The sequence below is a fragment of the Xenopus laevis genome, chromosome 2S, assembly GCF_017654675.1.
Source record: "Xenopus laevis strain J_2021 chromosome 2S, Xenopus_laevis_v10.1, whole genome shotgun sequence".
Lineage (NCBI taxonomy): Eukaryota > Metazoa > Chordata > Amphibia > Anura > Pipidae > Xenopus > Xenopus laevis.
The window spans coordinates 96,004,455-96,032,270 of NC_054374.1; the positions used below are offsets into that span (position 1 = coordinate 96,004,455).

General features: G+C 38.4%; 1 protein-coding gene across 2 annotated transcripts; it reads right to left on the reverse strand.

Moving 5' to 3' along the window:
• Positions 1-4,191: 4,191 nt before the first annotated feature.
• akap1.S (A-kinase anchoring protein 1 S homeolog) lies at positions 4,192-27,520 on the reverse strand. Of its 2 annotated transcripts, none has more exons than XM_018249708.2 (11): positions 27,392-27,520; positions 15,881-18,003; positions 14,424-14,551; positions 12,708-12,834; positions 12,389-12,513; positions 11,376-11,553; positions 9,853-10,003; positions 8,940-9,007; positions 7,266-7,339; positions 5,981-6,046; positions 4,192-5,197 (listed from the first exon to the last, which is right to left on the reverse strand). In XM_018249708.2, exons 2-11 carry the CDS (start codon positions 17,976-17,978, stop codon positions 5,135-5,137), a joined length of 3,078 nt encoding a protein of 1,025 aa, XP_018105197.1. In that variant the 5' UTR covers positions 17,979-18,003; positions 27,392-27,520; the 3' UTR covers positions 4,192-5,134. The 2 variants fall into 2 exon arrangements, with proteins under 2 accessions (XP_018105197.1, XP_018105198.1); XM_018249709.2 differs by lacking the exon at positions 27,392-27,520 and adding an exon at positions 27,240-27,380.
• Between the last annotated feature and the right edge of the window lie 296 nt (positions 27,521-27,816).

A 27,816-nucleotide genomic window follows, 5' to 3' on the forward strand; every position in this document is an offset into this window, starting at 1 on the left:
ATTTTATTATAATGGAGTTTATGGGAGACATCCATTCCATAATTCAGAACTTTCTGGATAACTGATCCCATACCTGTATAATAAAACCGTGTACTTGATGGTAACTAAAGCAGCATTACAGCACACCCGTGCTGACAGCAAAGCAATCCTGTTGGGGTTTAATTCTTTTAGTAGCCTTAGGGCTCTTACTCACGAGCGGTTGTAGCTGCGCAGGGGAGCGCAGGAATAGACGCATTAATTTCTTTTCAATGGGGCTGTACTCACACAGGCGCGTGTAGGCGCCAAAAGCATGAAAAATGCAGCATGTTGCATCTCAACCTGCGTTCGGCGCCTAGACGCGCCTGTGTGAGTACAGCCCCATTGAAAAGAAATTAATGCGTCTATTCCTGCACTCCCCTGCGGCTGAACGCCAAAAAACGGAACGCAGGGGAGCGCAGGTAAAAACGCTCGTGAGTAAGAGCCCTTAATGAATACTGGGCAAAATTGCACACATCACCCAGAAAATCTGATGTACCAAGCATTTTGGAAAACAGATATCCATACCATGGTCTGGTGCAGTTGCTTCTCAAGTATTGCCAGCACAGATTTAGAATCTAGTCCACAAGACTAGCAGCAAGAGTATTGCACAGTGAAGTCTCTGGTGCCTCCTGCATCAAACGCTGCTGCTCAAAATCAGATTAGCAGTAGAATAGGTACATTTCAAGACTGATGTAAATAGCAAAAGTATGCAGATACATTTGAATGTTTTTTTATGTTCACCTCCTTTATTCTGGCAATGAGTATGGTTTGTAACTTCATTACTATGAAACGCCATCCAAGCAGTAATATGGATGAAAAAGAGGGAAAGAAACTGAAGCTACTAATGATGTTAGCCAGAGGATTTCGAGCGCACACAATTTAATTTCACAAATGTAGCTTTTGGATTGGTGTATACAGAGAACTAGTGTGTAGAGCAGCTTCAACTTTAGTTCCATGAATTCTGCTGAATGTAGCAGAGAACAGATATAACATTCCAAAGATTGATTAATGTGTGTAATATTGTATTGTGCCATTTGTACTTTCATCATGGTCTTCCTTCTAAATTATTAGTGCAAATTATAATCTTGTTTGTCTGCTACTTGCAGCACACAAATGTGTCCTGCCCTTATAACATAGAGTAGCTGGCACCTAGCAGTCAGCACCAGAATAATGTGCATGGCTAGAAAATGCATGTGGCTAATTGGGGTTCAGGTGAGCTGGGATGTCATATCTGTTATACAGATTTGGGATGGGAGTAAACTTTCATTATGACTACACAGGTAGATTAATCTTATTCAGTATGTGCAGGTCAATAACTTGTTTCTGTACAGTAGTGCTAATGTACAGTAAAGTGCCTTAAAGGAAAACTTAAAAGAAGATAATAGGGAAGAAGAGAAAGGCATTTAAAAACTACAAATCTGTTGGGACAGAAGCTGCATTTAATGAATATAAACACTGTAATAAATGTTGTAAAGCAGCAATCCGGAAAGCAAAGAAAGGAAATGGAGTTAATTGCGGTGGAGGTTAAAACTAACCTTAAAAAGTTTTTTAAATATATTAATAGCAAAAAGATGCAGGTTGAGAGTGTTGCTCCATTAAATAATGGTACCAGTATGGTTGTAACAGCTACAGAAAAGGCAAATGTGTTAAATCAGTTCTTTTCTTCAGTGTGTACAATAGAGGAGTCTGAGTTCCCAGGCTCACTTTATAGCTGCACTAATGGCTCAGCTCAATCTAGTCAGTGGCTGACTCAGTATATGATTCATAAAGGTTTAATAAAAGTTAATGTAAACAAGGCTCAAGGGCCTGATGGCATACACCCCCGGGTTCTAAGAGAGCTTAGTTCAGTTTTAGACCAGCCCCTATTTCGGATTTTCTCAGATTCACTTTCATCTGGTATGGTAGCTATGGATTGGAGAAAAGCTGATGTTATTCCAATATTTAAAAAGGGATTACGATCTCAGCCTGGCAATTATAGGCCAGTAAACTTGACATCTGTGGTGGTCAAATTATTTAAAGGCTTGTTAAGGGATCACATTCAAAATTTTGTCCTAGTCATTGGCATTATGAGCAGCAATCAGCATGGCTGTATGAAGGATAGGTCATGTCAGACAAATTTGAATGCTTTTTATGATGAGGTAAGTAAGATGACAGTGGGGGGGGGGGCAGTAGATGTGATCTATTTGGATTTTGCCAAAGCATTTGATACTGTGCCCCACAAACGACTGCTTTCTAAACTAAAGGTCTGTTGGGCTTAATTAAGGCGTTTGCACAGGAAACTGGCTACAGGATCGGGTACAGAGGGTGCTTGTTAATGGTACATTCTCTACTTGGAGTAAGGTTCTTAGTGGGGTCCCTCAGGGCTCGGTATTGGGTCCACTTTTATTTAACTTATTCATTAATGAGTTAGGGGAGGGTATTGTAAGATATCAGTATTTGCAGATGACACAAAACTATCCAGCCCAATTAATTCCATCCAGGATGTGGCATCCTTGCAACACGATCTTGACAAACTGGCAATCTGGGCAGCTAAGTGGCAAATGAGATTCAATGTTGATAAATGTAAAGTCATGCACCTGGGATGTAAAAATATCCAAGCCACTTATACCCTTAATGGGACTGCACTAGGCAAATCCATTATGGAAAAGGACCTTGGAGTCCTTGAAGATGATAAACTTGGCTGTAGCAAGCAATGGCAGTCGGCAAGGGAAAATAAGGTCTTGAGCTGTATTAAAAGGGGCAGAGAGTCACGGAAGGAGGGGGTCATTCTTCCACAGTATAGAGCACTTGTAAGGCCCCATCTAGAATATGCCATACAGTTTTGGTCTCCATCACACAAACAGGAGGACATTATTGTATTAGAGAGGGTACAGAGAAAGGCAACTAAGCTGGTAAATGGTATGGAAAATCTTAGCTATGAATAAAGACTGGCCAAAATGGGGATGTTCACGCTGGAGAAGTGGCGCTTAAGGGGTGATGTGATAACTATGTATAAATATATAAGGGGATCATATAATAATCTCTCTAATGCTTTATTTACCAGTAGGTCTTTCCAGCTGACAAGGTCACCCATTCCGATTAGAAGAAAAGAGGTTCCGCCTAAATATTTGGAAGGGATTTTTTACAGTGAGAGCTGTGAAGATGTGGAATTCTCTCCCTGAATCGGTTGTACAGGCTGATACATTAGATAGCTTTAAGAAGGGGTTGGGTGGCTTTTTAGCAACTGAGGGAATACAGGGTTATGGGAGATAGCTCATAGTACAAGTTGATCCAGGGACTAGATTGCCCGGATTGTCAGGAAGGAATTTTTTCCCCCTCTGAGGCATATTGATGGGTTTTTTGCCTTCCTCTGGATCGACTTTCAGTTAGGCAGATATAATAATAATAATAATTAAAAAAAGGTTTAACTTGATGGATGTGTGTCTTTTTTCAACCTTACTTACTATGTTACTATGGAACTTTTAACCCCAAAATGAATATTTAAGCAACAGTTGTAGTGTATATATTTAAGCAACTATTGACCGATTACATTTCTTGCCTTGAACCACCATTTCGTGATGGTCTGTGTGCTGCCTCAGAGATCACCTGACCAGAAATACTACAAAGAAGGGTGGAAGCAAAACAGAATTCTGTCTTTTAATTGGTTCATGTGACCTAACGTGTATGGTTTGTTTGATTTGTTTGTGTGCACCGTGAATCCTATGATCCCAGGGGGCAGCCCTTATTTTTTTTTTTTAAAATGGCAATTTTCTATTTACCGTAGTATTACCCAATGGCACATACTACTAAAAAGTACATTATGAAAATGGTTTATATTAAATGAATGAGAGTTTTACACAAGTGGTGTTATGCAACCTTTTTAGAGATCTACATTGTTTTGGGGTATAGTTTTCCTTTAATAGGGTCAACGAAGGAGGAGAAAAAAAAGTGTTACCCCTATGTTTCACTGTATTGACAATAAAATAACTAAATAAAATTGTATTTCAATATGACATGTGTGGTTATGACAATGATGGAGTAAAAAGATTGAGTCGATAGGAGGAGCCACTGAACTATCTCATGTGAACAAAACCACATATCTACATCATACAATGAATTAAAAAGGCATTGGAGTGGAGAACAGAATGCTTCTGTATGGTATTTTAGCAAACAGAACATTTTCATTCAGATTTGTATGCTTCAAGCTCAGTGCTTTATTTATTCATACCCCGTTCTCCACGAGAACAGAGAACAATAGCATTTTACAGAACATTTCCAGTGGATTTATATTACTTTAACATGTTTAAAAATTTGTTATGAAATAAAAAGCACACCAATGCAATATTATTTCCATTTTTTTTGTTACTTTTTACATCTGTACAGCAAAGTAGCAAATAGATCACAGCAACACTAGACTGTACGTCAAATCTGACCACACAATTTTGTACACAGAACCACCCTGAATTAGTGGCGTCATGATCCTGTGCTACAAACTGTTTCCAGATGACCAACGATGGTGTGAAATGTTATTCACGTTTTCTCCTCCAGTGTTTCAATACAAAATATTAGTGATCTGTTATTATATTATATTTACAAAGATTTGCACAGCTACAAAATTATAAATTACACATCAGACTTGGCAGACAGAATGTTCCAGAAAATGTGCACACAAAAATAAAACCTTATTTTTAGATTTGAAGGAATAAGTCCCTTGCTCCTCCAGTAGATCAACCTCACCACAGTATAATTGCATAATTCACCAGAAAGAAAGCGGAGGACGTTTCCATTTGATCCCTGATTTTATATCCTGCAGCATTGTCCATTCCACTACATTTACAATATAAGGAATGTACAGTTCTGTGATGCCAATTTTATTGCACACACACCAACTAATGCAAGGCCCACTTAGAAGATGTTAAAGCTGTAAGAAGTATGGCTTGTTTTGTCAATCTTTCAGTGGTCTGTTTTTGTAAATATTCACAGGCCATGTGAAAGTACATGAAGTCAATGCAGTATGAAAACTGGAGAGCACTAAAGAGAGGAGAAAAAAAAAAGAAGTAATTACTGAGTGCCAAGTCTAATACAGTACAAGGAGGGGTGTTGCTTTAGAAAATGGCTGTAAAATCAGGCTGCTAGTTTAAAAGCTGTCCATCCATTGCGCAAAGCCTCTTTCCACAAGAGTTCTATTGACTGATACCACCTGAAGAGGGAAAAGAAAAACAAAATAATCAAAGGTTAGTTTAGCAATACAAAAAATATTAAAACAATTTTTGTTGTTTTGCAGTTTGCCGAGTCTACTATACAGTGTAGAGTCCAAATAAAAATAAGTAACAATGAAATTGAAGCCAATTTGGGTGTTGGTGTTACCAGATAGCAGTTCAACTTGCAAGTGAATATGCTAAGTTTTATACTAAAAATGAAGGCCAATTAAAAGCGCACAAGAAAATTTAACTCACTTATGCTAAAAGTAAACTGTTTTTAACCTCCAAAAGGCTGCAGAATTAGGCGAATAGTTGCTGGTTCTAAACATTACTTTTAAAAGCCTACTACTTTTTTTTTTTATTAAAAACCTGCAGATCAAAATATATTGGTACCTTATTACATTTTCCCTTTGGATATAATGGGCAGGTAAACACTTATAACAAGAATAAATAGATATTGGGGAAAACTAAAAGATGCATTAGTAAATATAATATAGCTATACTTTTGTGAGTCAACAGGCCACTGCCCGGTTTACGGGCCCCAAAATGATGCAATCCCATATAAACATCAGATTAGGCCTAGATCAGGTATTTTTGAGGCAGGTTGAAAAATCCAGTCAGCAAATGACAGCACTAACAAACCCAATTTGGCCAAACAGTGCCTGCATATATAATAGAGGATTGTTTTTAAATCTGGCAGTGGATAGGAGGCTCCACCTAACAGTAGTGTGAAGGCCAGTAATACACCAAAAGACAATCATTGTAAATGTAATATTGCTCACCTCATCGGATATCATGCTCCACAACTGAATCAGAGGAAGCCCTGTTGCGCCATCATAATTTGTAACCTAAAAAAAAAATTATTCAGACATTAGCAGCAATGGCATTAGTAGAAGAAAGCATTGCTCTAAAGAAGGGTCTTAAATACATTTTCTAGCTTTAGACCACTTTAATTGCAAGCTTTCATCTCAGCAGCTTTCTTTAAAGTTCAGAGTATCAGCAACCCTAATTGTCTAAGCCTGGTTTTATCAGTGAAAAATGCAATGTAGCACTACAGTGAAGTAAGTGCATTCCTAGCCTTACACACTTCTGCAGTCTCAGAGCATGATCCTTTTAACTGCTCTTTTCCCCTTTCATTGATGTCACATGGAGTCAACTAGAACATTCTACCAGACAATATCAAGTACATTTTTTCTCCCTTAATCCATGGATTTCATACACAAAGAATTTCCATCTATGTTACTACAGGTATGGGATCAGTTATCCAGAAACCCATTATCCAGAAAGCTCCGAATTACAGAAAGGCCATCTCCCATAGGCTCCATTTTATCCACATAATCAAATTTTTTAAAAATGTATTTCCTTTTTCTCTGCAATAATAAAACAGTAGCTCGTACTTGATCCAAACTAATATAAATTAATCCTTACTGGAAGCAAAACCAGCCTTTTGGGTTTATTTAATGTTTACATGATTTTCTAGTAGATTTAAGGTATGAAGATACAAATTACAGAAAGATCCCTTATCCGGAAAACCAAAGGTCCCGAGCATTCTGGATAACAGGTCCCAAACCTGTATATGGAGCACTTCTATTTAAAGATGAAGTTAAAGTTAAGAATAACTCTTAGTATTGTGTAAAAATGACTGAAACATCCTGTAATTAATCCTGACTTTTCAATTTTTTTGTAAGTTTTAAATCATCTGTCTAATCTTCAGACAAACTACAACAGGTTGCCTTCAAGTCACTGGCCATAACAACCAGCCAACATTATCAATGAAAAGGAAAAAAAGGGGGGACATGAAAAGAAACATTTGCAAAACATAAATGTAATTCCTGGTTTCCAGAGTCACCGACCTCGGCACACAAAATACATATTTATTTTGTTTGCAGAGCCGCATAGTACAAAGCAAAAAAAAAAAAAATACTACATAGAAAATTAAAACAAAACTCTGCTGCATTATTTACTTCCAACTGAAACGTACTACAATTTTAATGTGTATTTTTCTTTTAAAAGTGCTCCATTTTATTTACAAAATATTTATGACTGCTAAGAAAACATATCACCTACCTGTGCAAGCAGTGCTGTGCCCCTTGTCATTTCAGTTGCAGCCTCATCTGCCTCTGTGGAAAAGTGATCCTCTTCTATGTAGGCAAAAAAAAAAAATTATATTTTTTTACCCTTTTATAATTAAAGACCCAAGCTGGCAGACACAGAATGAAATGTGGGAAAATGTGTATTATTCACTTGTTGCTCTGAATTATAGACATTATCTTGGAGTGTACATTTTAAGCAGATTATATATTATATATTATTATATATGGTGGGTTAAACCATTGGTGTATATTTTTTTTTTCACCATTTCCATTGTAGTACTAAAGCACCTTAATCTATATCAAGGGGCCTATTTAATTTGCCAAATAAATGGTGTAAAACTACAAAATTTATCAAGGTGTGTCTTATTTTAGAACAAGCAGGAGGAAAGATACCAGCACTCAGGACTCCATGCAAGTGGGCCAACCATGCGTGTTTATTGCAAAATGCCAGCATCTTTTTCCTGCTTGTTGTACTTTTGAGGTAACCCTCTTACCGTGCACAGGACCAATTTTTATTGAGAGGACAGGGTGTGCTGGTGGGTTAAACCATTGGTGTTTTATTTTATGCCATGCAAGTTCCAGGTTTACTGACATTATTTTACACTGCTTCAGACCTTTGTAAGTAAGTTCCAGCAGAAGTTGCTCAAAGAAAAAATGATTAAAGAAATTTAAAAAATTACACGCCGATGCCTGGCAAATTATTCTGCCATTTATTTTTTATGCCTCTGTCTACAACTGGAACGTATTTGGGGGAGAAGTACAACATGAGACGAAAATTGGCACAAATGAGTTCAATGCTGGTACTGAGAAGAAATTTCTAGTAGCTATAAAAACTAAACAAAAATAAGGATACGAGAGGCTCTGACCAAGTGGCATCAGAGCAGTTGACTGGAATTCAAATTGTAAATTTTATGGTGTTGTTTTTATCACCAAATAAAATTGAAGTAATTTTCAATAGGGCTTGGGTGTTTTAATATTTATACCACTAGGTGGGGCATGGGAGACTTGGCAATACAGGTGCTAGGAAACTTATCTTGTTACCTTATCATTGTTCTGTAGATAGGCCGTTGGGGAAAAGGGGAGGGAGGGTGATATTGACCCAACTAGCAGAGCAGTAGTAAAGAGTGGTTGAAGTTTACGCGAGCACAGGTGACATGACTAAAACATGTCTAGACATGCCATTTTTTTTAAAATTAAATATTAAAAAAAAAAAAAAATAGTTTGCTCTTTTGAACAAGTTTTCAATGTAGAATTCTGCCAGAGGACCACTGTTAACTAAAGCATTTTGTTAAAAAAAACAAAAACAAAAAAAAACAAAAAAAAACACAACAACAACAAAATACCTTTAACCTAACCAGACAATATGGGAAAAACTATAATCTAACATTAACCAATTTACATGGAGCCCATTATATCTTATAACATTTCTTGACATTTTCAATGCTGCAAGGACATTAACCAAAAATACTTTAGGATCTGCAGCGAATCTGATAATCGTATCTGCATAAATATTTGTATGTTATAAGCATGTACAAATTAAATCCTGCATATAGTGTGTCACTTAAAAATAAGTAATTTGTATTTTTAAATAAGTTTGCAGTTTTCCAACATTAATGGACAGAGAAAAATGAATGGGAGGTTTGCAAACCTGCAAGTGGAATCACATTGTCCAGTAAAACTTCGGCTCCTTGGAAGGGTAGTGTAACAAAATCTGACCTAAAGAAAAACGACAAGTTTTATAATTCAATCCACTTCATGTACTTTTGAAGGTATCATAACATCAAAAAAATGAAAGTTGTAATGTAATTCAAACAATGTACTGCAACACTGCAATGGTAAAAAGTATTGCCTTCAGAAACACAATAAGTTTATATAAATATTCAGCTGTATAGCCATGGGGGCAGACATTCAATCTGAGAAAGGAAAAAAAAGAAACAGCAGATAACATAGGTTCTGCCGAAAAAAAAAAAAAAAAAAAAAACAGGTTTAATGCTTGCACAGAAAGATAAATGGGGTTAGTGCACGCCATAGCTCTATATAACATATGTCTCAAGCTAGGAAATCTAAAAAAAGAAATACATTTTTTTTTCACTTTTTTGACACTACTGGCCTTTACAACTTATGTATTCTTCATATTTTGTTGCAGCTTTTCCAAATGATTAATATTTTGTTACATTATTCATAATATGTTTTCTGCAGTATAAACAAAGGAGAAACTAAATTCAGATTTGAAGAGTGAAAATGTAAAATCCTCTGTGCACTAGGATTGCTTTTTCAAAAAATTAAGAAACCTACCAGTCTTATCACTTCATATCTACAACTCAGTGGGTATATAAATTATGTTGCCAATACAGGAACAATTTTTCAACATTACACTGTTTTAAAACAAATGCATCCTCCCTTCTGAAGTGGGTTATGTACCTTAAAATGGTACTTTTCCCATAATGACAGGGAATAAAAATATTTGTGGATGTGTACTAAGCCACAAAAGGGATTAATAGGTGACAAACAGAACACATTAGCGTTGTCTACACATGCAAGACAGAAACCTATGTACTGACCTGATCTGCCTCAGAATGTCAACTTTTACTCTTTCATATCCACCATAGTCGACATATCTTATTTCTACTTCTTCAGAGTCTTTAAAATAGGCTACAACCTGGGCTCTCCACCATGCATGATCTTCAGCAGGTGCTGCACAGATAACTCCAGCTGCAAGACAATTTGACAAAGTTTCCCAACCTTTTAAAGTACTTTTCATATATCTTGCGTAGGTGTGCAGAATATAAAATTACTTTCAAATTCAGTTTCCATCATCATAGTGGTCACTACTCAGATGGATAGATCAGGTGTAGGTAAAGGTCCTCTTTTATCCTTATTGTGTTTGGTTCCTCCAACAGAGCATAGAAGCCGCCACTTCTCCTTATCTTCATAAATCCAAATCACCACTCTGGAGAACCAGTATACTCAATCAAATAATTCTTTATTTGGTAGCACTACATGTTTCGGATCTATCTGATCCTTCCTCAGGTGCCAGTGTTCACTGTGAACACTGGCACCTGAGGAAGGATCAGATAGATCTGAAACATGTAGTGCTACCAAATAAAGAATTATTTGATTGAGTATACTGGTTCTCCAGAGTGGTGATTTGGATTTACTACTCAGATGGAACAAAACAGCTAGCCTTCTGGGTCAAAGTGATCAGTTCATACAAAGCCTGGTAAAGTGTCAGACTCCATATTTTACTCTGACTGTAATGTAGTTTGTATAACATTTTATACACTATCTAATAATCTTCTCTTTCTTTACTTCCGGTTTAAAATAGTTTCTAAAACAGGAGCAATTCAGGTTACAGACAGTGTAGCAGAGTAAAAGGTCACGATCGGAGACTGGTGTATAGAATAGGAAATATGAGAAGATAGGGTTTTACAATCAATGGGCAATTCCTAGAATCAATGTAATTCAGACAGACCTGGATAAACAAACACTGATAAAGAAACCTTAGGATCTTATAGCATTTTATGTTCTCAGGTTCAAAAGCAGGTAGCAAAAAAAATTTTTTTTTTTTTCTACAGAAAGATAATTTTTGTAAAAAACAAAACAAAAACAACTGTTCGTGTTAACATAGACATATGTTAAAGTTTAATTGATGCTAGGGATTATAGGTTTTGCTCCTCTGTGCTTGCTATTTGTACATATTCTAACATATGCCCAGCATATGTAATTTAAATGCTGTTAATGCAAACTAATTCAAAAGCAAAACAACATTTTCTATAGTTCTATTCACACCTATAAGATTTTTAAAAACATATTTATCAAATGTTGAACTTCATTGATAAATACGCTTCAAAAAATCACATAGGAATGAATAGAACATGTGTGAGTTTCTGTGGTGAGCTCTGTCATATTTCGATAAATCCGCCCGATTGTTCTCTCTTCTTAATGCCCAGTGCTCTACAGAATATAACAATTTCCCATTTTTACACAGATATTTGCAACCTGTTTTTCAAATTTACTACAGCAACCAGCAGAATTTTATTAAATGTAAATGTTTAAAATCATTGTCAAGCTGCAGAGGTTTTACCTTCCACTGGGGTAGGCAAGGTGGGAATTCCAGGTTGTGAGTAGCAGAGGCACATCTGCTGGTCCAAGCTCTGAAGGGCATGAAACGTAGGGTGCGTGTGCTGCTGTACAAATATATGTCCAGCATTCACTACATTAACAACAATTACTTCGACAGTGACACCATCTGGGAGCATAAGCTGTTTAGAAAAAATATAATACATATCAATTACAATTGTGTTTTATTTTTTAATGGAAGTTCATCCGGCAAGAGGAACATTTTGGAGCAATCTTTTTGTTATGTGCAGTACAACACAATAGCTTTAACATACCAAATGTAACATTTTCAGACAATCCCTTGATCATGCCCTGCTTGCTTTGTGAATAAAAACTGAAATGACCACAGAAAGTTTGTCACAAAAGATTTCTCATTAAGTTCTCTTTAGTTCCATCAATGCAGTAGTATTTATAATAGGCTGAGATTTTTAATTTTGAAAGTTTAAGTAGCAAAACATATCTTGGAAAAGCATCTTGGATATTTCACTTGCCCTGCACTAGCTGTCTTCACCAGAACTTAACCATTGTATAACCACTGGTATCAGAGCTAAAAGCTTTGTGCCTTCAGCCAATATTATGTAAGGATTAAAGGTAATGCCCAGATCCTCTCACGCAGAACTATGGCAATTAAAGAGATCATTCTTAGTGGCAGATGCTGTTTCCCGCTCATCTGAAAAGTACTTAAAATGCTACACAAATGTGTGCTGGTAGGAGTGTATCAGCAGAAATGACCATTTTATTTTTAAATTAGTGCAGTGCTACTTGCACTAGATTTTGTCACCAGCCAAGTCTTCTTGGATTTACAGAGAAACAAGCCTGACTGGTGGAAAAGACATGGCAGCCACTCTGTTTAGTGAGCTGTAAAAGATTTTTTTTATTCACCTCACTTTATAAAAGCATTTGCCCTTTTTTAGCCTTACTGCTGCGCTTTTAATAATTGGCAGCCTGCTAGCCAGTGCAAATACGACAATTACTTACCCAGGATGTCATAGGAAGAGAGTGCATTGCTACGCATGGTGGAGGAGCATAGATGTTGGTGAGATTCAATTCTTTGAATTTCTTGCCGATTAGAACAAGTGCCCTGTCAATCTGCTGCTGGGAACCTGCCAAATTATTAGTTTAAATTGAAGTCATCAGCTGTTACTTAGGAAATTAGCAGGATCTGAGCAATCAAACAGATTCTGATATAGCCAAATGTGGCCAAAACAGCCATGCATACACTTGTTCATAAATAAAAAAAATGTTATCCAACTAATGAAAACTGTCGCAAAAAACTCATGCATGACAAGCAACTCACCTTCTATGTGGCATATCTGGAAGTCTTGAGTGTAAGGCAGGGTTGAAATGTAAATTTTGGCACCAGAAGATTCCTTCAAAAAGCTCACAAATCTGCCTTGTTTCCCAATTAATCTACCTACCAAATGCTTAGAGAAAAAAAACAAAAGTTATGTGATGCACAAAAATTCTAAATACTTGTTTTTTTCCTAGATAGTAGCAGTGATTAAAAAACCTGTAACAAAATTATGCTTTATTGGTGCTACCACGCCCAATCAGAGCAAAGTGATTGCAATGCTTTTTTTTTTAAAGGACCAGTAACATTAAAAAAATTTTTTTCAAAATTCGTTAGTATAGAACGAAAAATCAACACCAAGGCAAAACAAACTTTTAGATTGCAAAGCCTTTATTAAGAGATAACTTACCAAAACTCCACTTCCTGTCCTCTTCTAAAACGGCGAAAGGGCGACCATCCGTGCAGCGGTGTTCAACTTCTCCTCCCTGGCTATTCTCTCTGCAGCGCTTCCCCTATTCCCAGCAGTCGGACTTTGAATCCAGCCTTTCCTCGTCTGGTGAGGAAGAAGAAGAGGAGGAGGGCAGCCTCTGCCTCTCCAGCGGCAAGTGTTGTCTGCAGGCGCACCGATCTGCTGAAGAATATCCCCAAGCGCATGGATCAGTGCGACGTGGAGAAGCTGCGCAAACACAAGGCTTTCCACGCGGCCAAGTGCACTCTCCAAGTGCGCAGCTCCTGCAAACCATGGCATTCCGCTCCGCCTTTGAGCCGGGAGTGCTACCGGCTCGTAGCCGCAATCGTAGCGCATCGACGGATAGCAAGTGGTTCAGCGCTACTGGAATCTAAAATCAGCGCCTTTTCCTGCAGCAGCGGGGACTGCCAGCCCCAGGCGCACTCAGGTGGGAACATCACGGGAACAGGGTAGTCCTGGGGATATTCTTAGCAGATCGGTGCGCCTGCAGACAACACTTGCCGCTGGAGAGGCAGAGGTTGCCCTCCTCCTCTTCTTCTTCCTCGCCGGACGAGGAAAGGCTGGAGTCAAAGTCCGACTGCTGGGAATAGGGGAAGCGCTGCAGAGCGGACCTCTGCCTCCTTCACATACTGTCACTAGAATAGCCAGGGAGGAGAAGTTGAACACCGCTGCATGGATGGTCGCCCTTTCGCTGTTTTAGAAGAGGACAGGAAGTGGAGTTTTGGTAAGTTATCTCTTAATAAAGGCTTTGCAATTTAAAAGTTTTATTTGCCTTGATGTTTATTTTTCGTTCTATACTAACGAATTTTGAAAAAAAATTTTTTAATGTTACTGGTCCTGTAACTTCCAATTACAGAACTCCCATTATATGAATATCTTAGTGCCTGGCCATTATATCTAAGTGCCTGGCCATTAACAGCAAAGCATATTTTGTACAGTTAACATAAGGTCAATGTAAGACAGATATACAGCTCAGTGATTCAGCCATGCTGTCCGCAATTTACGAATCACTCACTTTAAACATTGTACAATACTACAGACAATTTATATGAAAAAAATATGAGCACAAGCTAAATATACTACATATTTTCTTAATATGGAGAATGTTTAAAGTGAAGAATAAAACTCTGTCACAACCCCCCACCCCTCCACACACAACATTGTGTGAATATAACAACATTGCCAACATGACACAAAATATGCCACAATTGGTGTAAGGTTGAGTACATCATCATCATCATCATCATCATTACCTTTGGCACTTCAATCTCCCAGATGACAAGTTCTGCTTTCTTTGCATCTGTTCGCTTGACATTCTGAAGTTGTTCGGTCTTAAGAGCACAACCACTGTCCACTGAGTCCATGCTATTTACATCTGACCCTGAAGCAAAACAAAATGCAGGATAATTGAAGAACATATTTCTCTCAGATTTAGAAGATCATAAAAAAGGGAACGAAGGACTTAATTTTAGAATCTAGAGAGAGCTCCTTGCATTGAACTTTTATTATACGCATTTAAGTGCAAGTGGTTAAAGGAATTGTTCAGTGTAAAAATAAAAACTGGGTAAATAGGCTGTTCAAAATAAAAATAAATCTAATATAGTTAGCCAAAAATGGCCAAAAAAGGCTGGAGTGACTGGATGTGTAACATAATAGCCAGAACACTACTTCCTGCTTTACAGCGCTCTTGGTTTCCACTGATTGGTTACCAGGCAGTAACCAGAGACTTGAGGGGGGCACATGGGTCATAACTGTTTGCTTTTGAATCTGAGCTGAATGCTGAGGATCAATTATAAACTCACTGAACAGTTATGTCCAATGTGGCCCCCCTTCAAGTCGCTGACTAATTCAAGAGTTGAGAGCTGCAAAGCAGGAAGTTGTATTCTGTTCTGTTACATAATTAAAAAACAACAAAGTTGAAAAATACAAAGTCCATCAAGTTCAACCCCACCAAATGAAACCCAGCATCCATACGCACACCACTCCATACCTTAACATGAATTATATAAACCCATATCTATACTAACTATAGAGTTTCATATCACAATAGCCGCTGATGTTATGTTAGATATTCAGTCACTCCAAACTTTATAGGTTACATTTTTGGCTAACTATATTAGAAACATTTTTTATTTTGCACGGCCTATTTATTTAAATTATACATTTTTGTTATACAATCTTTTTATGCCTTTCATAAAAAGTTAAGGGGCACCTATAATTTGAAATGCGTTTCCCCACAACTAATGGGGAAGCAAGTTATTTTTGCAAATTACTCCATGCGAGCGCTTCGTCTACTACAAATAGAATCACTATGTGGCTAATCTGTAGTTGTAGAACCAAGTTTTACATAATATGGTTTAATTTACTTATTTTCAGCAGCAAGGCTGGTTGGCTAGTAGACTTGTGCATATTCTTACAAATACAAAAATTACCATTCTTGCTAAAACTATACATGTAATTTTCCATTCCCTTAGCAGCGCTTTGGTTGGAAACATTTTCCTTTTAAACTGTTTTTTTAGTCTACAGGGGAAAATGGCTTGAAAGCCTATCCTGTTGGCCAATTAGCACAAAATACATTTTAAAAATGTAATGAAAAATATATAGGCAGAAAAAAAAAAAAAAATGGAGCTACTGAGTGAACACTGTTTCCTTCAAGATTTACCTTTTTTTTCACTTCAGACAGAAAGGCCAGGGTCTTCAACTGGCTTACCTCCTGAGTGATCCGCTTCAGTTTCGGGTATCCATTGACCTTCAATTTTTGAATCTGGGGAAGTTCTCTTCAAATCCCCATTGCTGTAAGGTAAATTCTTGGTTTCCACTGGATTACATTTTTTGACTTGGTCACTGGACATACTTAAGTGCTCGATACAGGAGGTGCTCAACGAATCATATGAGCCTATGCCAACACCTGACAACACAGTGCTCTGCAATGGCTCCTCAATGCAAATCCCATCTTCTGATGTACAGGAACTTAGATTTGAGTCATCTATGATTTCATGAGCTTCATCAAAGGAATCTACACCTTTGTGTACTGGACTAAAATCAGGCTCTTTTTTTGTCCTGTGAACAAAGTCTTTTTCAATATATTCTGCTTCTGCAGACTGCTGCTCTGACCAAAAATCATGAACCACATTGCATGTATTTCTTACGTCTTCTGCATCCTTTTGTTCTGCTTGTAGAGATTCACATGCTAAATCATTAACAGTAAAACTGTCACTCTGCAAACCAGAATCCAAACCATTCTGCTCCTGTATAACCTGCTGGCTTTCTTCTAAATTTAGGGCCTCTTGCAGCTGGGAATCTTCAATCCCTGTATCCTGTTCTTGGCAACTGTTTTCTAAAATATCACTCACTTTGCCGGACAGGATTTCCTGTTTAGCAGCAACAATAACCTTGGAAATTATATTTATTGCCAACTGCTCAACCATTTTTGCATCATAATCTCCAAAAATCTTCTTTGCATTCCCTTTTAAACTGTCAGCCACATCACCTGATGCCACAAACTTTTCAGCTTTTTCTAAGCAATGGGAATATGCACTTATCACAACAGCACATTTATCTTCTCTCAAGGTACCAGCACTGACAGTCTCAATACAGCTGGCAGGCAGTATGTCCAGCATTGGGGAATCAATTTCTCTCATTATTACAGTATCCCTATTTAATGTATTTCCTTTGTTAACCTTCTCTTGCTCTAATGCATCAATTCCTTCTTGCTCCAAAGTACCACCTCCAATCACCTTAACTAACTGAACATTGTTTTTATCTGTCTGTGAGTGATATTGCTGCGGACATGCTTGTGCTCTCGAGACCGACGCAAATATTATATGTCCTTCATTTGTAGTTGACAGAGAAAATGGTACGGAGACTGACATTTCAACCACTGCTTCAACCTCCTCAACATCGGCCTCAACATTTTCATTAATAGTGGTCTGCACATTCAAATCATCAGTTAAAGCGATTTCTGGGAAATCCAGCGGATGAGAACACAATTCTGTAGTAATAAACTTGAGGGAACCATTGCATTCCTGCCCAGACATTAGAATTACCTGCTCTCCACTTTCATTTGTTACAGGTGCAACATGTAACTGTTTATCCTCTGTTGGCTTATCGGGTGTCTTAGTTATGATTTCTGTTATACATGACAAAGCATCTAAGTGTGTGGGAGCTGTCTGTTCACACAAACTAACAATGTCTTCATTGACTGCTGCACTCTTAAGAGAATCGGTATCCAGCTTTAACACACTAACAGATTCGTGAGGTGCAAAAATAATGCTTACTTCCTCAGAGCCCCCAGAAGCATCATCATGGGACACTGCAACATTTGTTCCATTAGGTAAACCAAGCAGAGTTTGTGCAGAATCTAAAGCAGAGGCTACACAGAGATCTTCTACAGAGCCAGCTGTGCCATTAGATGTTTTGCTATTCCCAGTGCTACAGAATTCAGAATTATTCTCAATCTCCTTAAAGGTACACACAACTATAGTTTCAGTCTTGGGTTCACTTTGAATGCTCTCCAGAGAGCTGCATTCGATCAAGAAATTCCCCAATTCTCCTGATGACAAAGAGCTGGTGGTTGATGCATCGGTTCTGTTCAGGTGCACAGGCTGTTCCCTTAAACAACTTACTATGTCTTCTGTGAGAACAAATTCATTTTGTTCGTCTACCTGCACTTTATCTGATGGGGTAGTTATACTTTTATGTTTTTTACTGCGCGGATCTTTTTTCCGAGAAAACAACCACCAACAACCGATAAGAGCCAGCACTCCAGATACGGCATAGGGAAAGACCAAGCGCATATGCAAAGCCATCTTTAGAAGTTGTCCACAAGGGAACCTGGAAATGGAAAGGAAAAAATTAAACTAAGCACATATTTAACACAAACTAAATGATCAGTTATACTAGTCACGCCATTACTATATACAAACACTATTTATGGTGTAAGGTTTTGAGAGCATAAGAGTTTAACGGACCAGTGAAATTGATTTATTTTATGGGGGGGAAAGATATGGGGGGGGTAGATTTCTTGCAATTCTCTATTTTTGGCAAAATTATGTTTTTCACAAGAAAGTCCATACTAAGAAAGGTAGTAAACCCCCTCCTAAACGTGTGTGCACAATAAAACATGTTTTATTCAAAGGGGATCTTAACAATGAAAAATTAATTAAGGAAAACTAAGCCTGAACAAAAACCATTTTCATAATATATTTGTGCCATTGGGTAATCCTAAAGAGTAAATAGCCATTTTTTAAGGTCACATGAACTAATTAATGGACAAAGTTCTGTCTTTTGCTTCCACACTTCTTGCTATTAGAGCTGCAGTATTTCTGGTCAATTGATCTAAAGCAGCATAGAGGATATCATAAAATGCAAAGATGCATATTAAGTTAAATTACTTGCTATGGTGCGATACATAATAAGAGACATTGTAAGGAGCTCATGGGAAGAGATCTCACAGAGCTACCAAATGCTACTGTATTCTGTGCTTGACCAATAAAGCTTCCTTCTCCTGCTGAAATTTTTCGGGAAGCCTATCACCAAGGTACCCAACAGCAACTTAAAGAATGTTAAACTGGAATAAATATTTAATATGCACTGAATATGAAATTTGGGGGTTAAATATATGATTTAAATATGTTGCTTAAGTTCATATTGGGGGATATTGTTTACCTTTTATATTAACATACTCCAACTGGTTTACAGAGAACTTTCACAACATATTACAATTTTCTGATTTTAATGGTTTATGACTTATTAGCAGACTTGTGGGTCTATTTATTCAAAACTTTGAAAGTTCTGGAGGAAATTGCTCAAAGAAAAAGCGTGTATTAAGAAAAAAAAAAGCCTTTGTTACAGTTTGTTTTTTTTGGGTTTTTTTCACGGCAATGCCTGGTGAGGTGTGGATAATTATTCTGTCATTTTATATACATAATAAATCACATAATAAATCTGCCCCTTGGAAAGTTTAACACTGCTAGGCAGGTTTTCGGTGTGCTTAATCCTGTCCACTCATTTTCTATTATCTTTCTGGATGTAGATAACCCTACAGTTGCTGATTCTCAGCTGAGCCAAAAAGCCTAGTGTTAATAGCATTTCATAATACAAATATCTTGAAAAAAGGCTAAAAATATAAACTGATTGTAAACTGCCAACCCAGGAACTTTGAGTTTATATCAATATAACTTTTGGGTTTGATAACCTTTAAAACAGGTTATAATTAAGACATGTTTTGTGGAGCAAGAATAATGTAAAGTAAACTATTATACCCATCAAGCTGGGCAAACAAATATGTAACTTATCTATTTATTCTGCTTAACCTACCACACATCAACTAGAAGCTTTGTTAACAACTACAACACTGCCAGATTCATTCCAAAAATTCAGCGTGCTGTCCTGAGTTTTATTTAAGTGCTAGCAAAGAAAATTGAAACACTTTGTACTGGCCACAATTGGTTTTGGCCTAGGTGTCCCTTTGTACAAGTTGAAAGCTTAGCAATAGCATTAGTTTAGTCTACAAAGTGAACTAAAATGTAACTTTCGGCTAAGCCTTTATACCATATACAGAAAGCAGCTGCATCAGCATGGAGGAACAGAAGCCCTTAGGCTAATGCCACATGGGACCGATTACACAGGCTAATAGGAGACACCATGAATGAAAAGGAACAATAAGAAAATTGTGGTTTCTCAGCTATATTTTTTAGGCTGCAGTGAAATGCCTCCCCCCTATGAAATATGGAATGAGGTACAAGAAGGCAAGTTGTCCGATTCAAAAATTGCTAAGAGTAAGACATCCTTCATAATATTCTTTTTTTATGGCTGGTCAGGAAAAGGAAATATGCAATTTTACACTACTGCACATAAAATTAATTCCATTAAATGTAGTGTTGATACATGAGGCCATTACAGGTCTAGGAGTAAAGTTTCAGCTGCGGCCAGATAACAGAGGTCACATTTAACCTAACTTGCAAAGAAGGAATACGCCATATATTCAATAAGCTACTTGGCACCAAATCATACAGTGTAAGCGTGGAAATAAAGTATAAATAAACCCTACCTTATAATCTCTCTTTTAAAACAAAAATGAGCCAACAACATCGGCTATACATTCTGGAAGATATGAGACATCAAGCTGCTTGTAAAAAGGTGTGTCTTCTTTCAAAAGCACCTGATCCTTTCAGGACACTCCATAATTCATGACTCCCTATCTAAAGCAGAATTGCTGCTCATCACATTTTTCTACTAAGTAGATAATCAACAAATAAAGTATGAGGTAGATCATGGGTTTATCACAAATAATTTTTTGTTTGAAAGTAAAAATCATCTTCGCATTAACTTTTAATATGACGCAGAAAATGTAATTTAGATAATAAGCAACTTGACTATTGATTTTTTTCTTAAAATACATTCAGTCCTTCCTCTCTACCTCCCTTACTGTCAATCACCTGCTCTAATGTCACATCTGAATTTCCAGGAATGTGCAGGAATTACTTAAAGAAGTTATTTCACATTTTTCAGCAGTACAGAAATTTCTCCACAGCTTTGAGTCTTTTCCCCTCTCCCTCCTTCCCAACATGGCTTTCACTTCCCTTTGCTGCTTATAGTCTTATGTCCAGGTCTCTTACTATTCCTTCAGCACTGTTTGCCTTCTGAACTGCTTCTGTCAGCTCAAACACAGCTCTTCTTCCTTTTACTACTAGAGTCCTTTCCCTTTTCTCCTCCAGTAAAGATTTCCTCTCTTCTACAGGTGGCCATACATGGATAGATCCGCTCGTTTGGCGATGTCGCCAAACGAGCGGATCTCCCTCCGATATGCCCACCTTGAGGTGGGCAATATCGGGCAGATCCGATCGTGGGCCCTAGGGCCCAACGATCGGATCCTAGCATTCGCAAACGGGCGGTCGGATCGCGGGACCGCATCAACGAACAGATGCGCCCGCGATCCGACGGGATTTTTAATCCCATCCGATCGAGATCTGGCCGACTTTCGGCCAGATCTCGATCGGGGAAGCCCGTCGGGGGCCCCCATACACGGGCCAATAAGCTGCCGAGTTGGTCTGTCGGCAGCTTTTATCGGCCCGTGTATGGCCATCTTAACATTTGTGTTAGAAGAGAGGAAATTTGTGTCTAACATCTGCCTGCCCACTCCCTTCTTCTCAAGCACAGCTGTTGCTGCTTTCCTTTGCCACTCAGTCTTGTAGCCCGGTTGCTTACTCCTACTGCCTGCCTCTCCGGAGTCTTGTCCCCAGGTCCTTTAATTCTTCTTGCCAGTTCTTTCAGAATATGCAGCATGTCACAAGTTTCAAAAGTCTAAACACTAAAAGTAAAAAGAGTTTTTGCTAAAATGCAATTGGCATGGAAGAAGGGTAATAAAGTGTCGTTAAAGCCGGGAAAACAAAACTTAAAACTCAGGAAATAGTCCTATTGAAATGCATTAGAACTTAAAGGGGTCATGGAAAACGTAAAGTCTGGGAAAACTAAAGATAAGGGTACATATCAGGGTTCTACTGTTAACAAGACTTGTAAATTAGCTCTAGTATCTTTTTTAATCTTAAAATATATATTAACCTTTTTTTTTTTTTAATAATGCTCTGATCACCCCTAACTTCCCCTGTAATTGAGAGGAGCTGCTGCCTGTGTAACTCAGACTGTGAGATATGATATGGAGAGGTTTGTTTTACAGGAGTTATAGGAAAAGGGTAGTTTGAGTAATTATGTTCTCCTATCCAACTGCCTTGCTTTTTTAGTACAAGAAACAACAAAAACCATATATTTCCTGAAAGAATAAGCATAACCGGAATATCTAGCACCTCCAAACAATGTTAGAAAAGGGTACTTATTTCCCGATAAAGTAGTTCTGCGTCATAAGTCACTGGGGAAGCCTCTGATCAAACAGTTATGCTTAAAAAATTGATTTGAATGGCAAATACCAAAAATATGTTCAATTTACAAGGGCAACAGTAATTTATGAAAACATAGCATGGTTTATTGGCATTATTATGTACTATGAATGTCCGTTCATAAGTTAGTCCATTCATAAGTTGTAACAGCCAGTCCTAACTGCAACATATAACCTGCAGTACCAATGAAATCTTTATACTTATTACAAGCCTACAAAAGAGTCCCACTTGTTTTTATGGAGTAGGGAATAAAAGGCATTTCAGAGTTTATATTGGATAATTTAAGGGAGTTGGCTAATTCTGATATGTTAATTCACTACAGACATTGCCACATAGCGTTCGGTAACAGTCTTTCACAGGAAAAATTTTTTTTAAAGCATTTTGAACACAAATCCTAATGAATGACCTCATGATGAACACAGAGCATGCTTCCCTTTTATAAAGTTGCCATTACACATTTCTGGAGTCCTCCCTATCGGTATTAGTTTTCCCCCAACTACTGTCAGGATCAACACTGAAAATGTATCATGCATGGACCGACAAAAGTCAAGTTGTGTCCAACGCTGTCCTTTACTGGTGTTACTGTTCCTTTAAGAACAAACCTACAGACCCTATCTTGTACATAACCCTGTATAAACAATGGCAAATAATTGCTAATACTTGTTCTTGGCACTATAGGTCCCTATAATTACAAAAGTTATAAAACAACTGAAACTAGATATGCAAGTTGTCAAGGCTTTAAGTTTATGCACACTGCATAGCAACCATCTCAGACTTCCCTGTAGATATTCCTTGTGAAGAAACTTTGAAAAATGGAGCACTGTGTATGTTTTTGGCAATTTACTTTACTGGCAATGTAATGAGAGCATTTGAGAGATTTATTGCTTATGGTTACAGATTTAAACAAATCTCCCTGTATGCCAGAACCCTTAAATCCCCCTTTAGTGAAAACCACATAACAGTTGTTGCTTTTTTATTTATTTTTTTTTTAAAACAAAACTGTACTATTGTGTATTTCCTTAGAGATATGAAAATACAATTTTTAGTGAGATTCATTTGGCCTGGCCCACAGGTTGGAGTGGTGAAAGGCACAAAAGCTTTAAAGAATTAAAAAAAAAAAAAAAAAAAAAAAAAAAAAAGCTATATTGCTGCTGCTACAGACTCAAACACAGTAGACTGCATTACTTAAAATTCACTTAATTTCTCTGGCAGCACCCTAGCTCAGACCAAGAATAAGTTAATACTTATAGAAGCCACAAAAAAATGTCAGAGCATAGATATCTTAAAGGAACAGTAACTTCAAAAACTGGAAGTTTTAAAGTAATATAAACATGTAATGTTTCCCTACAGTGGTAAAACTGACCGGTTTCCATCAGAAACACTACTATAGTTCATATAAACAAGCTGCTGTGAAGGCTACATGGCACGGTTTAATAGCGAATAATCGACAACACAATTACGCGCTACAGAAATTATCTGCTATCTTCTGTGTAACCTGAAACTTTTCACCTTTGAATGGCTGCCCACATTGTTATACAGCAGCTTAATTATATAAATAATTGTAGTGTTTCTGAAGCAAACACAGCAGTTTTACCAGTGCAGGGCAACACTGCATTATATTTGTATTACTTTGAAACACTATTTTTTGAGGTTACTGTTCCTTTAAAAGGAGCATGTAATGGTGCTAAATGTTCCCAAGCATCAGGGTCACATGAACTAAAGCAAGGATGCCTCCTTTTAGCATACAAGTTTTTTTTTTTTTTTCTCAGACCTCATGGTGCTTTGTTTACAGTGCACAGATCCAGCTGTTACATAGAAAAGGCTTGTGCATATTCCAGGAAAAGAATGAGACAGCCAAAGCAGAAGGCAAAAAAAGATTGCTTTATATGGGAAAGGGCAGACCATACAGAAAAAAACAGCAGCTGAATTGGAAATTCAAACAGCATAACTTCTGTAAATCGACACCCCATTTCTAGGAAACAAGGATATATTTTAAGAAAAAAAACAGGTGCTGAGTTAATTGCTATAACCTCGTATAGAAGACGTTTATCTAAAAAAAATACAACACAAATGTTGGCACACTGGGCTACTTCAAACCCCAAGTTTTTAATAATACAAAAACAGCCCCAAGGCAGTGTTTAAAGTAGTCCCAGTGCCCATTAGTTTTAACATCAGAGGGTTGCTAATTTTTTAGGAAAAAATCAGTAACCTTTAACACAAGGCTGGTGCATTTAAAAAAAAATTTTGTACCATTGCTTCCAAGCTTTCCTTGGGAAGGTATGGGGTGGGTACAACAAGCACAATAAAATACAAATTAATAATATACTTGCAGAGAATTCACACTGGCTTGTTTTGCATGTAGCTTCATTGAAAGGCACGGCGCCGGCCTAGGTGTGGCTAAACTCATATCTTAACATTACCTGAATGGTGATATGAAGACCCCATGAAGCATCACCTATACTGTGGGCATAGGACTGCAAACAATGTCTATCTTAAAGAGACAGTATACACCTAAACACCATTGTTAAATATCAACACAATAAATAGCAATTGTGTTGAAAATGCATTCTGCCTATACCTTTAATTTAAACAAAACCACATTTTGCTTATAATAATGCAATTTGTTCAGAGGTCCTTATCTAGCTTTAAGCAAACTAATCTCTACTTTCTCTAAACAAGGGTTTCACGAGGAAACTTTGGGAAACCGAATCGCTCCGAGTGCCATACCGCCGGCAATTTAGATTTTAGATGGCGGGAGGGAGTTCGGGGAGATTAGTCGCCCAGAAGAAGAGCCGATTTATCGCAGAGCGACTAAATCTCCCCGAATCTGAGACAGCCAAAGCAGAAGGCAAAAACACTCGACAAAGGGCAATTTTGCTTGAAACATGTTGTGTGAATAAAAGGATTTTTTGCAGCAAAGTTCTGCGTCTACCTTGGCCTGTTTCACTAACTATATCTTCAATTGAACGTCAGTACCAAGGACGAGGTACAGAAACAGACCATACAGGTTAAAAAAAACTGAGGGGAGAAACACCACAGCCAGTGGAAACAAAGGAAGTTTTTAAATCTCCCCGAATCTGAGCATGTGTCTCTGCCCTCAGAGAGCTTCTCATTGGATAAGTAAATAGTCATATCAGATCCTGCTCTGCAGGACCAGCAAGTGCTAAAACAAAACTGGTTTCATTTGGTTTTTAGGGCAGATACAGATGCGAACATTCGGGGAGATTTAGTCGCCAGGTGACTTATTCGCCTCTACTTCGGGCGGCTAATCTCCCCGAAAAGCCTTCCCGCTGCTTTGGCTTACCGAAGCTGCCTGAAATTTCCTTGTGAGGCAACTTCAGAAAACAAAAAAGTGTTCCGAGTGCCATTCCAAGGCAGTTCGGGGAGATTAGTCGCTCGAAGAAGCAATTTGTCGCTGGGCGACTAATCTCCCCAAATAGCAGCGCGCCTCTGCCCTTAGACGCAAGTGGAAACAAATGACATATCTTAATTAAAAAAAAAGTCAAAAAATAGGCTGCACCTTACCCATTCAACTCATGTTGAGAAGGCGTGTATACAGTGGCCATACATGCGCCAATCCCATACAGTATTGGGCCAATCAGATCATGAGCTGATGGATTAGTTAAATCTTCAGAGAAACATCAAAGAAAGTACAGTAGCAATTTGCACTTAAGTATGTGATGCATCAAAACTGTTTATATCAGCATCAAGGCCGGTTACAGGGATTACCTTAGTTTGTTCATAAGTGAGGCAGTGTCTGGCCACACAGCAGGTGAGATAGGCTTTGTATTAGCCATGTTGGTAAGCACACATTACTTCTGTATTATGATTAATAATTATTTAGCTTTGAATTCTGCAAAAAGGGTTTGGAATGTGTTAAACCAGTCTGAACGACTACGATTACTGTAAAGTCTAGAAAACAACAAGGTACATGGTATAATGGATAAAAATTGTATTTACAAGTAGTTCACAAGCAGGTCCCATGATTCTCTCATATGCAAGAGATAGCAAACAGCAAAGACTTTGGTTAGTAAATATGCTGTATAACTTGCTGCTACAACAAGACAACTTAATTTATTAAACTAAAGGGGTCAAGGGTAACCTTAATCAACATAATAAAAGATAAAATGATGAGAACTAATCAGTGAAAACTAAGACATCAGAAGTTCTTCTGTGATACCTCAAGTAAGCCTATTGAGAAAGGGCAATATCATGGCTTATTGCAGCAGCCCAGCCATGTGAGTGGAAGCAAATCTGATACAAGTTGGAGGGCTCTGGGCCCAGGAGGGAAGGGTGACATTTGGGAACATGCCACATGCACACAGGGATAGTGTTTATGGCCTGGCACTGCAATACACACTCATATGGGCAGTCTGTACTTGCCAAAACTTTGCAGGAAGCAGAATTCCCTCAGAGCAGCGCCTGCTAATGAGAGCCAGTAAGATAGGGAAGGATATGACCTTTGAGACTAAAGAGTAGAGTGTTTGGGTGACCTTGTACATACACTTCGGGTCGGAACTTGCTGGCTTGGTACAAACCATCGCCATTAGCCGAAGTGCCACAAAAATCAATTACACCTGCCCCGCCTGCCGTGTTCCAGTTATTGCTACATTCCAAGCACTGGAGGCTGCTGGGAGTTGTAGTATAGTAGTGGCGGGCTGGAGACAGATTAACCCAGTTCCGAAGGTTACACACTGTAACACACACACACAGAGTCGTTAAAGTGAACATGCCATGTGGTTTGGCGCTAACACCGCAAGGTGATAGATAACACAGTGAATCACAAAAGCCTCCCTCCCTCCATGAGTGAAAGGAATCTCCGGCAAGTGTTGCACTGAGGAAGGAGTTCTGTGAGTCAGCAGCCAAACAAAGGGTGCAGACTATTTATAGAAAGCAGGCCATCCATCCATGCCCGGCGGGAATACCCAGGCTCAGTTTGGGAAGTACACGTGGGAGAGCAGCCGATGCCCCTTCTCCCAGGCAAATCCGTGCGCCCCACTAGCCGCAAGCGCTTTCTTGCACGCTGCACACACGTGGGAGGCACAGTCGCGGGAAAGAAGGGGCATGACGCCGACCCGCAAAGTCTCAGCGCAGGATCACTCCCCCGGGCTACCATCAACACAAGTATTTGCGACTGCACCACCAGAACCCAACACAAGGAAACGGGCTGCCCACCTGCACTGAACCCGTCACCTTGCACGTTCCGCACCGCCGCGATAAAAGAAAGCCCGTGTCGTGCACAGCTACGGGTCATAAGCTCATATCACAACGTTTCTTTTCTCTCCCCTTCCATACTCAGTATTGCAACATAGCGGCCTCGAACTCACCTAAACCTACTGCTTCTGCCTCACGTATCCGAGCACCGTCTGGGGGCGGGGAGAAAGGTGCCTTGTTTCCACGCCTCGTCCAATCAGCTACGATTACGTCACGAAGCCCTCGATAGAAAAAAGCAGATTCACAACACAAGTTAGTAGCAAGTAGCCCTGCCCATGTATTAACTCAGGTCGTGTTGCGTCTTTGACCGTGACGTCCCTTCCTTTCCCAATTGAATTCCCTGTGGAAGCTGTCATTCAGAAATGCGAGCTCTCCGAACTACAACACCCACAATGCCGTTCTCTTGCGAGGGTCATTGTAGCTCAGAGCCAGCTAGGGAGTCAAAGGGCAGGGTATCTGTATAACGTTTCACCTTGGCCATTAAATGCTGTCCACAAACAAATCAAATATAAAATCATTGGCGTTCAACGTATCTAGT

Bases quoted from the DNA above. Each gene is read 5' to 3' on its own strand.
- akap1.S (XM_018249708.2), bottom strand. From the start codon at position 17,978: ATGGCTTTGCATATGCGCTTGGTCTTTCCCTATGCCGTATCTGGAGTG. The intron at 7,340-8,939 runs GTTTGCAAACCT...TTGCCTACATAG, and splicing joins CAATGTGATTCCACTTGCAG to AAGAGGATCACTTTTCCACA. The intron at 6,047-7,265 runs GTAGGTGATATG...TTTTTTTTTTAG, and splicing joins GCACAGCACTGCTTGCACAG to GTTACAAATTATGATGGCGC.